The sequence below is a fragment of the Podarcis cretensis genome (assembly GCF_951804945.1).
Source record: "Podarcis cretensis genome assembly, chromosome: 9".
NCBI lineage: Eukaryota > Metazoa > Chordata > Lepidosauria > Squamata > Lacertidae > Podarcis > Podarcis cretensis.
The window spans coordinates 38,302,458-38,315,541 of NC_137178.1; the positions used below are offsets into that span (position 1 = coordinate 38,302,458).

The following is a 13,084-nucleotide window of genomic DNA, read 5'->3' on the forward strand; positions in this document are numbered from 1 at the left end:
GTCCAGTTTTAAAGGCATAGCTTAGTTATTTGGAATAATATACTGGTAGAGGGCAAGGGCCATGACTGAGTAGACCAGGGGATCAGAAGAAGAAAATTTGGAGTTGCCTCCCAGTTGCTGATGAAACATCAGTACTTAACTAAGGAAATAGCAAGATGCAGAATGCTGCAAAATATGAGAAATATCTATGTGTTTTGGATCCTCACAAGAGAGCATATCACTCAGGAGGGGCAGAGTAACCCACCCCGCCCAATTAAGTGATCAATTTGCTTTTGCGGGCTCTTTTAGGTATATGGCTTCATATATACACGTATACAGACTGCTAAACTAATGTTAGCTATGTGAGCCTTTATTATGGTCTGGGCTATAAACCTATATAAATAAATAAAACTGGAAGAAGCCCCACTGAATCCCAACATTTCATGACTTTAAAATTAAATTGGCATGCCTTATAAAGAATCCAACTTCTATGCACCAATGACATGGTAAGAAGATATATGGAGACAGAGGCAGAATAAATGGGCTGTAGCCCAGCCTGCGTATGGTTGTTTGCTTTAACCCAGTCCATACAATGTATTTATGATAGGTCTTTCAGCCTGAATTGTTGGGTCTATCCACAGTTTACACACAGGCCCAGTTCACAGGCAACACCAAACTATGGTTCAGGGCTACTTGGGCAAGGCCTCCACAAACCTAAGTAAAGCACTGGGCTTATATGCTCCATCCTCTGCTCTTGCTATGCAGCAGGATGAGAACTTCAGCAGAATTTAGTTTTGCTTTCAACAAATCTCAGATTAGTGTTACATATGAACCAGGATGAACCAGGGATCTTGGTTTAAAACAATGGTCAATAAAGCAACCAGCTTCATAACTGGTGGCTTGAAATTGACTTGTTTGAAAACTGACCACACTTTGCTTTAAACCTAGATTTTTGTTTCAGACATAACACTATGCCAAGATTTCTTTATAAAATATGGCATGGTGTGGCACTGCTGCTCCCCTGACCTCTGCCTGGTTGAGCTGCTGCTGCTTACTAGGAGGCAGAGGGGTAGCAAGGGGTAAACGCAACAGCAGAGCTAATCCAGTTCTACTGCCAGTGTGTTTCCATTGTGCCAGTTTCTCTACCCACCCTTTACCTGCCTGTAACATGACCAACTGGAAACCAAGTGAGTGGCGCACCCCACCCCCACTGACCACTACTGCTTAAAAGGGAAAATGAAACTCGGCTCAAGTCCTCCTCCTGGCCACACAGGAAAAGCCCAAGGCTTTGCTCATGTTTGTGGAGGCTTGTCCAACTAGCGCTAAATCGTGACTTCATGTTCACACATTAACGCTGCCACACTGTAGGTTGTTTCCCTAGAAAGAGGGAGGGTAGTACATTTGGATATGTACAAAGTCTATGCTGATAAGCCACTTGCCTTTACTGGAGATATTTGTTGTGTTCAGAATCTTCTAAATGCCATTTGTCACAATGGTAAAATGTTTTGCTAATTATATATAATAGGAAGGATAGGGAGGTGTTTTTTTTTCTTCTTCTTCTTCCTTATTTGCTTTTTTAACCATTTTTGGACCTAGCCTTGGCAATGTTTGTTTTTACGAAATTGCATGGCCAAGATCCCATCAGCCAGATAACTACGTAGTTTCATATACTAATGAGGCTTTTTTATTGGGTTTCTTGCAGCTTTCCCGTACAACCAACTGTTTTTGAACCTCATGGGGAGTTTTAAAAAGCAGCTGGTGATATTGCATGGGGGATCTCTTATCTAGTTATTTAGCAGAACCCTAGCTAATACTAGAGTTGTTATTTCTTAGATTTTTACCTGCTCTTCACCACAAGGTCCCACTATGAACAGTTCTCATGCATTCATTTAGGTGCATTTTACAGATCACAATATTTTTACAGAGAAAAACCTGACAAAAATAAACATGTTGCTAGACCCAGGATTAACAAACCCTCTAAGAACACTGATAAAGGTCTCCAGTGCTAATGCTACCACAGAATGGCAGGTTGAAAAAATAATTTATAGTGAAGCTGACCCATATGCCAAATTACTGTTTCTTCCCAAATGCTGACAGATTCACGGATACAATCTCAAAAAGTTGAAAAAATATAGTTCAAATGCAGTTTCCAGAGACTGAAACCATTCAAAGGACAGTAATATACATATTTTGGTTCCCAAGTTTAAATGTTTTCCAGATTAGAGTAGCTACTCCAGGAAAGGTAAACACACACTTCATATCAAGTACAAAATCTCAGCTAACACTAAGAAGGCATTGTTTTATAACAGTCGAAAACAGAGAGGAAATACAGGACAACATCATGGGATTTTCATTATACACCATGAGCTGGGCAAGCATCCATGGAAAAATATTAAAAATTATTTAGTTGGATTTTCCACCCAGTTAATCAGCCTCAAAACAAGAGAATAACTGTACAAAGAACTGACGTTGCTTAAAATAACTTAAAATTACATTGGGTTGATTCAGGTTTTGCATACTGTACTGAGAACATGAAGCAACAAATCTTGGGCTCACAAACTCTGCCGCACCCCCCCCCCCATGGGTGCAAGTTCAGAAACTTTAGCATCCACTTATAGGTTGACCACGGCTTGTTAAGTCATCTGAATTCAGAAAAATTGTGGTTAATTTTAACCATGGGTAGTTGAAACCAGTTAACTTCAAGCCATAATCTATGAAGCTGGCTTCTTACAACTTAATTTTGTTCAGATCAACTAGCGTTTGCCTGCATTCAGACAATACTAAAAGCCTCATCTCTCTTCATCATGGCTACACTAGATGAACAAAGGAGAGAGAAGAGTATGCGAGCCAAAGGCCTGCTGACGTTTGCTCATATAAATCATGGGGTAGTGTTATGTCCAAAAACACCGATAGCCTTCTTTAATTACCTGCCTTAGGGAGGGGGGGGAATCAAAGAGATGTATTGACATTTTAAACATGCACACAGAGAACTAAAGTTCTCCTATGCACATTTATCTGAGAGAAAGCCAAATTGAGCTTCTCAATAAATATGTACAGAATTGGGTTGTAGAATTTTAATGAATTCTATTTCTCCAAACTTTCTATAAACATGTAGAAACCAATATGTAGCAACATCACTCCAAAGTGTGGGAATTCCTTGCAGACAACAGCAGTGTCTGGACACAGTCAGTCAGGTTGTGTATCCACAGCCCTGACCAGAGGTGGTATGACTGCTGGAAGGAGCACAGAGAGAAGGAAAGCCACGGTGCATCTGTAGCAGCACAACCGGATGCCTTCATCTGCTCCAGCTGCAATAAAACATGTCTCTCCTGTATCAGTCTCTACAGCCACAGCAGGTGCTGTAACTCTCCCAACAGACTGACTTCACCCCAAAGAGGCACTGCTCCACTGTCTCCCACAACAGACAGATGCCAACAAGAAACTTGGGAACCACGCAACAAAGCACCGACAGTAACAATTTACAGAATCATCAGGATTTCAGACGTGTTAGTGCTTAACAGACTAAAGACACATATTCTTATTAATTTCTTGTTAAATCACAGGCCGTAAGGTGCAATAAGGAAAGTAAAATGACTTGTGACATGTTTTCTGCTTGGGGGTGTTGAATAATGTAATAAGACAAAACCACTTTTTGTATAGATCACTGTTGCCCCATGAATTAAAACAACAACTACAAAAAGGAAACAAACCATTGAAGGTTGTGGGGGGTGGGGAGAATAGTACTCCAGAATAGCTTGGCAAAGTTGAGAAAGGCATCCTGGTTTATAATTTGTGTCTATGAAAACCTAAAATTGTCCACTGAAAGCATATTTTCAAAACTCTCTCGCACACACATCAAGGGTGGCCTGAAGAGCAGAAGCTTTCAAGTTTCTCGCCGAGCCCCTGAAAATTACCAAGGATGCACGAAGAACTACATATCATTATAGAAGTATAATCGTTTACTAGGAGTAGAGAGGGTGGTGGAGCATGACTCCAATAGCTAGTATTTAAAGCCAACAATGACATCTAGTGGACACTAAATGTAAAAAAGGAAGTACAGATAAGAAGGAGGATTTTTAATTTCATGTTGGAAGTAACGCTTTCATGTTGGAAGTAACGCTTTTGGAGGTGCAACAGAAACCTTTGCCTCCCCGGAGAAAGAAAACACCACAGTAATTGTGAGTCTCCTCTGCCCAATCCTGTTCTCTGCTATTTCCCTTATATGCCACCCACAGCTGTACCACCCCACCCCCATGATTCCAATCACTGGTTTTTTCTCCTTATATTTGTAACAGGAGCTCTCCTAGCCAATATGGGATCACACAGTGAACAGGATGACATCACAATCCCACATAGCCCAACAGATTTCACTACATGACTGTATCATTAAATGCAAGCAAAGCTATTCAGAGTGAGGGCAATTCTTTCTGAGTCAGGCAAGCGGCTGCTCCCAGCCAGCTAGGAATCACTTCTTAAATCAGGATGGCCTAACACTACAGAACCAACCAGTGTCTTTGTCACTGAGGGCAAATACATTCAGAAGGATAGTAATGCCTCCCGAATATGTAATCTTTTTGCAGACAGCAGAAGCAATCACACACACACACACACACAAATCACCAACGGGTGAACTTTCTGAATGTTCATTTAAAGCAGCAAGTTCTACTTTTTAAAGAAAAGGTTGTTTTGTTTCCTTTCTTGACCCAGAGATTAAATTACCGTATTTTTCGCTCTATAGGACGCACTTTTCCCCTCCAAAAATGAAGGGGAAATGTGTGTGTGTGCTATGGAGCGAATGCAGGCTTTCGCTGAAGCCTGGAGAGCGAGAGGGGTCGGTGCGCACCGACCCCTCTCACTCTCCAGGCTTCAGGAAGCTCTGCGCAAGCCTTCGGAGCGTGATGGGAGTGCCCACTGGGCTCCAAAGGCTTGCGGATAGCAGGCAGCAGCCCGAATTCCAGGGAGCGCAGCGCTGCGCACCCCAGGCTTTGGACAATTATCCGCAAGCCTTCGGAGCCCGGCGGGAGTTCTCCCGGCTGGAGAGGTTGTGCAGCTGCTGGCTGTCTTGGCTTCTTTGCTCTTTGGGGCTGGGGGGGGAAATAATTTCCCCCCCTTTATTTCACCCCAAAAAAACTAGGTGCGCCCTATGGTCCGGTGCGCCCTATAGAGCGAAAAATATGGTAAAATTCCCAGGATGCAAGTGTGATGCTTCTTTAGATGAGACAGTTGTGACCAACTCAGTGCAATTTGGAACTCAGCACTTATGGAAGTTGTAGCTGGAGGGCACAAAGTTGGGGAAAGCTGACCTACCTTACATTATTCGACTTCGGGGATAATTATACATAATGCTGTAATGCAGGTGGAGTGGAGGGATGAATTTGCATAAGATGGAAAGGCAGGCACATTCCCACACATTTGTGTGTCCTAAACCAAACTTGGTAAAGCTGGTACCATCTGTGCTGGCTGGGGCTGATGGGATTTGTAGTCCAAAACTGCTAGAAGGCACCAGGTTGGTGAAGCCTGCTCTAAACCCTAGTTAATGCTATTTCTTTCTACTCTGGAAATTTGTGTTAACTTTAAACTGAATACAAAATGAGAGTTTGCCCCACTGTCTCCTCAAGTGGGTCTTCTCAATGATAGAACCTCCCTCAGCTAATTCGTGAGATGGAGACAGCAGTGGCTTTTAAATACCTCTAAATAATGTATCTTTCTTTCCTAGATTCTAATTCTTTAACTTTTTAACTCTGTTTCGTACACTGCTTAGTTTTATTTGATATGTAGCCTTTTTACCTTGTTTCTGGAAAGCTTTTACTGAATGTCATGTTAAAAAAAAAATCAAGCACCATAGACAATGTATTCTCTGACTGAAAATAACTGGTCTGACAAAATGTTTTAAGGAATAAAGCACACCTACCCGGATTTCCTGTAGATTGTGGAAGTTGTTTCCTACCCTGACAGAGATCTTACTTGGAGTGTAGCTTTCATCTGATTTATAATCTGCATAAATACACAGCGTTTTCACTGTTGTTTTCCTCCTGTAAGTAAAAATAATAATTAAAAATGGCAAAACTGAAGCCCTGTTAAGAATTATCCAATATATGTGTATGTGCTATTTATTTATTTATTTATTTATTTATTTATAAACGCATTTTTATACTGCTGTTTCATAAGCAACCAGGACAGTGTTGAACAACAAGACATAAAACACTGTTAAAAAATACAGATCATTGTTAGTGACTGGCTAATTAAACAGCTGCAAAGGCTCACTGGCATAAAAAGGTCTTCAAGAGCTGCCTACCAAATCTCTGGTGGAAGGGTGTTCTATAGCATCAGTCTGGCAACACTAAAGTAGAGGCCATTTCAGCCTCTGCAAAAAGGGGGGAAACTAATAACACTCCTTCAGAGGATCTCACTGATCAATGTGGGACTTAAGCACTCAGACAGTCCTATACAGTATATATTTACTTAGTATGGAAAGTTCAACACTTAACTTATCATTGTCTATCTTAATTATTTTATTCTGAAACATTACAAGCCACTTTGGGAACATGCTTGAATGGTGGGTGAAAATCCCTAACACAAAAGACAGCTGACAGAAATGAATTGTTTCATACCAAGAACAATGTCCGTTATTTTATAATATACTTCTAAAGAGACTCATTCAAGGGCCAGCTCTCGTATGCCTTCAATATGGCTGTGCTGACAGGAGGAAGGCACCAAAAGGGTCTTCCGCACTGGAAGAGTAAGCCCCACTGAATTTAAAAGGACTTTCTTCTGTGTAGACACGGTCACAATTGCGCTGTAAGGTTATCAGCACCAGTGTATGGAATGGCATGTTTAGGCCAATGTGCTCCAAGACCTTCAAGGTCATTCAGAACACTTTGGGTTAGGCACACAGCAGACATGGAAGTATGCATACAGCTCTGCAGTTAAGAGATCATTGGCTTCCTTGGTTATTCTGATGTTCAGCCCCTTAGAAAGCTTAACTCTCCTTGTATAATTTTTTATATTTATTTTTATTTAAACCCCATGTTTTTTCCCCTGACAGGGACTCAAGTCAGCTTATAGATTCAAAAAAACCAACAACTAAAAACATAGAAAAAAACAATAATTAAAAATCCTAGTAAACATTGACAGAAATTTTAAAACCATACAAATAATTACAGTAAAAATAGCCAAATGCCTAATTATATGCATATAATCTGAGGATGGGGGAAAGGAGGGCCATTATGGGTAACTTGCACCTCTCAACTATTTTTCTTTCCAGGTAAGCATATGAACAATAAAGTGTGTCTTGTCTCAACACATGGAAGGGTGGGTGGAGTTCAAAGTCAAGACAAACTTGCAGGAATATGAGAACAACTAAAGCCACTGAGAAAGGGAATCCATTGGATTCTGAGCTTATAGAAACTAATTCAGAACTACTGGCCCTGAAACAAGTTCAGATTTCCTCAATCATTATGTTTGACCTTTAGGCAACAGCAGTTTTAAACAAGCCAAATATCCACTAACTATAATATTATGAAGCCAAGCTATAGTAGGCCTAGTTTCAAAAGTTATAACTTCGGACCATTTTACTACAAGTCATGTTTGGGGATTAGCTCTGATAAATAAAACAAAATAACACACTCCTTCTGCAGCCTCTATCTTTTGCCTTCTTCCAATGAAAGTAATAATGACTGCATAAAATCCAATATATATAATATTCATTACCTGAATTGAATGTTCACCAAATGAGGCTGTGATCCATCAGACTGCCAGTATGTTTCTAGATTATCATCTCGTAACTGATCTACACCGAATCCTAGTGTGAAAAAGTACATATGGGTTTCACCACTGCACTCCTATGATGGAGATGTCAGAAACATCATAGTACAGTGGAATCTCGGTTTTTTTAACGTCATCTGTTCTGGAAGACTGTTCAACTTCCGAAATGTCCAAAAACCAAGGCAGGTACTTCCGGGAGCATTTATTTACAGGAAAACTCAATATGGAAGCCACGTGGCACATTCAACTTCTGAAACGTTCAAAAACCGAGGTTCCACTCTAATTTCATATATCCTAGGATCTGGGAGGCCCTGTTATGGTTCTGAACAAACTGGGAACAAACTACTAATAGAGTACTGTCACCATAGTTATCCAGAAAACTCCACTAGCAATATTGGACAATTGGTACAGTTCCAAATTCCTCTATTTTTTTTTTCTTAGAGCAAAAGGCCATATAACGTAGAAAGGCAGATACACATTAGATAATTTAAATTGACACAGAAAACTTGAGAAATTCAGCAGATATGAATAGTTTGTATGTGCACACTTTACACTTACCTGGTTTACAAGAGGAAAGTGACCAAACAGCTTGTGATCCAATTTCTCGAACAGTTCCAGTCCTTTCCAGTTGCTTTGGATCTGCACCGGGTGGTGTCTTGTTAGCAGTGGTCATTTTTCAGTAGGAAAAGGAGGAGTTACAAATGTGTTTAAAAAAATAATCTAGATTCAAGGCAAAGGAGAAGGAAGAACAATATTTTGAGAGTCTGCCACAAACACAGCAACTTTTGGTGGCAGTGTAGACAGCCTCTTTGGCACATGCAAATAGCATATATGTAGTCAACTAATTAAATATGCCTGCACTTGATGCTAGCACAACAGATGGAACCTCTTTACTTTACTTGGAGATTATAAACACACACACACACACACACACACACACACAATCACTCACCTGGTAGCCACAAACAACAAGGAATTGCATACAGGCTACTGAGTGGCTGCTGGGAGACGAAAAGAGAAACCTAACATATTGAAGAAGGCGCTACAGCATTTAGGACCACAATCCTCACCTTTAACATTTTGTATGGGGAAAGTCTAGGGATAAGTTGCATTTTATGTTGCAAACCATCCTGTGGTCTCTTGATGAAGGGCAGTATATAAAGGCAATAATAATGATATATCATATTAATAAGGATATATTTCAGACTATGCATGGTCTAGTTGAGGCTAACCTTTGGCCCTTCATATGTTGCTGTACTCCCATCACCCCTGACCACCAGTCACATTGGCTGGGACTAATAGCAGTTAACAGACCAGCAGCTCTGGAAGGCCCCAGGTTAGCCACCCTTGGTCCAGTTATACAGTAGGGCTGCAAACCTACAGACACCTACAGAAGAGTAAGTTGAACTTAACTTCAATAGAAACATGCAATGGGATGAGCTGCAAGAATATCTAGTCTGAACACTGTACAGAAAATGAAACAAGACATATTAAGCTATCTGGACTAGTGGGAACAAAATCTGTGCAAAATATATTCAGAAAACCAACTTTGAAAGAATTGTATAATTGCATTTTTCCTTTTCAGAAGCCTATGTGGAATAAGGGACAGTTAGGACTTGGACCAGGGACAGCTAGGTTCAAATCCCCACTCAGGATGAAACTCAGCTGTGTGAACTTGGGCCATGAGTATCTCTCCATCCCACAAGCTTGTGGGGATAAAGTGAGAAAGCATCATAGATGCCCTAATTCTGAACTCCTTGGAATACAAATCAAAAGAATCAGCATTTTTTGACTCTTCTTTTTTATTTTCCCTTCTGTTTATTTTGCATGTTTAATTAATCACGGATTTAGCTGAAATATATCAAATTAAGATAATAAAAATAATGCATATTTAAACTGTAATTAAAAGAGCAATTCCCAGATCAGACACCAGAAGGCAGTCTTTTCTGAACACAATATCCACAAACTACTATCTTTTTTTGTTGTGGTCCTTCATCTGTTTAGCACAAGCAGTAAAAGAAGTAAATTGTTTTTTGTGGATCTAGTCACAATAGAAACATAAAGAGCCATTATCAGGAATGAATTATAAAATAATTACACAACAGGAAAATTCAAAGAGACCTTTAAGTTGTATTAGTTACAGCTACTGGAATAGTTTCAAATTTATTAATAGCAATAACAATTTCCAGTGTGTCAGATCTGGTTTCCAAACAGTTTTCAAATTCTTCAAAATGTCAAGAATCTGTGGTTTGCAACCATGCACCAATTGCGTCTTAGGAAGCAATTTTCCATTGTAATAACATGCTGCCTTCATGGTTGGAAAACAGAATTTTCATGCAACACAAATGAAGAATGTTTCCCTAGACACAATTACAGAGCAAATATTCAGGAAGTCAGACATCATGGCACACTTTTTTCTGCGAGACAAACAATATAGGACATGGTAGTTAAGACTGTTTTTGCAATTAATAAAATACCAGTTTTTGCAATTTCTGATCTTTCCTCTAGATAATCTAACCCATTCTTGTAAACAAGCCCACCAACAGAGGGCCTGCAAAGGAAGTACAAAAATTTCCATCCCTCCTGTAGCAACCCACTGCATTTTTAAGCTAAGCTGGGAGAAAAGGGCATCCCTTCTCTGGCAGTCCACCTGGTTCTATGCTAGATGGGACAAGTCACTCCATCCCTCTACTGCCAGCCTTTTCATTTGCCTGAATGCAATGCCTTGCTGCCTATGTGCTTTGGAGAGAAGGGAAGCATGGCCACTCCATCAGTTCTTCTGAGAGACCAGCCACTTTTGGCCCTTCCTAAACTGTTGCCTGGCAGCATTTCATATTGTTAATTTGCTTGAAACTTTTATAGTTACATATGCCAGAACCTATTTTAAATTTTGAGTGCCGATATGCTGCAAAGAAGCCAAAATGACACAGTAATCAGACATAATGGTTACTAAAATAAGTTGTCAAATAGATGAATCCTAATGGACTATAAAATTTATACCAGTATTGGCTAAAAAACCAAGCCTGGTCATTGACATCTAAATTGCTGAAGGCAAGAAGCAGGTGTTCTCCTCCCAGGTATGCTACTGTTGCAGGATCTGACTACTGCCTCCTTTACTCCCCCAACAGTCTTCAGTTGAGGGAGATGAGTTGCTGCCAAGGCAAGTCCTAGGTGCTGCTGCCACCACTTCCTCCTCCTCTTCCTTTAGTTATTATTATCCTAGCTGGATCTCATTAACAGTGGCTGCTAGAGAAGGCTGAGTGGCTAGCTAGGCAATGAAGAGGTCTGCAAAACAACTGTATCACATTCAACTCAGGCTGCCTGAGACTCCATCACAGTGGACAACTAGGAGGCTGGGCATATTTTGATAGGATGTTATCTCACATCCCTCTCAGAGTAACAGGGAACATGTGCTAGGGTGCTGCAAAGCACAGCCTTCCATCTTCTTCTAAACAAGTAACACTGCTACTTTAACAGACTTTTACAGGCCTACCAAGCTGTTTTTGCTGTTGTCACATGAGCAGCCCTCATATGTGATGGTGGCTGTATGTGTCATGTGTATGCATGTGCTATGAATGAGAAGTTCCGAAACATGACAGTAAAGTGAACACATGTGCAAGTGTTCCGCATGCAACCTGCGATTTTTAAATCCACCTGGCATCTGCACTGGCCAGTTTCCTTAAAGTATTAGCATGTCAGTGGCACCAATGGCCAATGAATTTAATTGTGACATGGATGCCTGTGGAATGCCTCCATGAGCAAGTACTTTGCCCACAGCCCTGCCTCTCACCCATTCCAGCCCTGAATCAGGTGCTGCCACATAGAAAGCCATCCTTCTAACAAAAGACATAAGGAGATGCTGTGCCCTTTGCAGGGTGTATTGTTTTCAGCGCACATATGCGCGATAATAAACTTACCAGAAAAGTCAGATAACCCAGATCAGCTCCTGTGCCTCACTAACCCAAGTCAAGTCTCTGCCTACCATCTTCCTTCAGTTCAGTGAACTAACAGAGCAACATCAAGACTCTGAGGTAAAGGCACATGACATTAGCTTCTTGGGTACACCCAGACAGGAAAGGGGTCGTGAAGGAAAGGTTGTCTGCTCATAAGCAGGGACACTTTCTCTCTTAGTCAAATCCTTCTGTTTTAAGAAGGTACCTCTTCTCTTTCTACACCCTGACTCGAAGCGTTCCCCTACACCTGCTGATCGGAAGGTTGGCAGTTCGAATCCACACAATGGAATGAGCTCCCGCTGCTCTGTCCCAGCTTCTGCCAACCTAGCAGTTTGAAAGGATATCAGCGCAAGTAGATAAATAGGTACTGCTGTGGCAGGAAGCTCTGGCTTCCATCACGGTGTCCTGCTGCGCTAGCAGTTTAGTCATGCTGGCCACATGACCCACAAAGCTGTCTGTGGACAAACGCCAGCTCCCTTGGCCTGAAAGCAAGATGAGCACCGCAACCCCATAGTCGCCTTTAACTGGACTTAACCGTCCAGGGATTCTTTACCTTTACCTTCACCTACACTTCATCTCTGTATCCCATGTCCTTTCTTTCTCTTTTTCTCCACTCATTTTTTTATAATAATAATAATAATAATTTATTATTTGTACCCCGCCCATCTGGCTGGGTTTCCCCAGCCACTCTGGGCGGCTTCCAACAGAGATGAAAAATACACTAAAATGTCACATATTAAAAACTTCCCTGAACAGGGCTGCCTTCAGATGTTTTCTGAATGTCAGGTAGTTGTCCATCGCCTTGACATCCGATGGGAGGGCATTCCACAGGGCGGGCGCCACCACCGAGAAGGCCCTCTGCCTGATTCCCTGCAACTTGGCCTCTCGCAGTGAGGGAACCGCCAGAAGGCCCTCGGAGCTGGACCTCAGTGTCCGGGCAGACCGATGGGGGAGGAGACGCTCCTTCAGATATACAGATATTTTTCTCTCCTTTCTTGCTCCCATTACATCTCGCTGCTGGATCTGTGTTTTATTGGGGGGGGGGGGGAGAACCCGTTTCCCTCCATTGGCGAAGGCAGAGCGGCAGGTGGGCGAGGACGGGTATCTCCATTGCTACCTTACCTGCTCCTGAATTTTAACGCCGCGCGATAAATATCCTAACTGATAGCGTTAGGGACCGAAACTCCTCTTGTGGGGATAAAGGGCACATATATTACAGGCGAAGGAGAGCGAGGATGCTGTTGAGGGACGCGGCTTTGCCTCAACAGACCCAGCAACAGCAGCGCTACTTACGCTTCCCGCGTCCGGCGCCGCCGCCAGCGGCTCCGTGGCCACGCCCCCTTCTCCGCCAACCCCCTTCCCTCCCGTCGGCTTCACAGACACCCCGT

The 13,084-nt window shown here is 41.8% G+C and overlaps 1 protein-coding gene across 3 annotated transcripts in view; it reads right to left on the minus strand.

Moving 5' to 3' along the window:
- ANAPC10 (anaphase promoting complex subunit 10) overlaps positions 1–13,069 on the minus strand; it is a 134,842-nt gene extending 121,773 nt beyond the window's left edge. For all 3 annotated transcript variants that reach the window (XM_079989517.1, XM_079989516.1, XM_079989515.1), the window contains exons 1-4: positions 12,990–13,069; positions 8,302–8,422; positions 7,690–7,780; positions 5,891–6,011 (exon numbers count right to left, since the gene is read on the minus strand). In XM_079989517.1, coding sequence (XP_079845643.1) covers positions 5,891–6,011; positions 7,690–7,780; positions 8,302–8,416 — 327 coding nt within the window. In that variant the 5' untranslated portion in view covers positions 8,417–8,422; positions 12,990–13,069. The remainder of the gene's footprint in view (positions 1–5,890; positions 6,012–7,689; positions 7,781–8,301; positions 8,423–12,989) is intronic.
- Between the last annotated feature and the right edge of the window lie 15 nt (positions 13,070–13,084).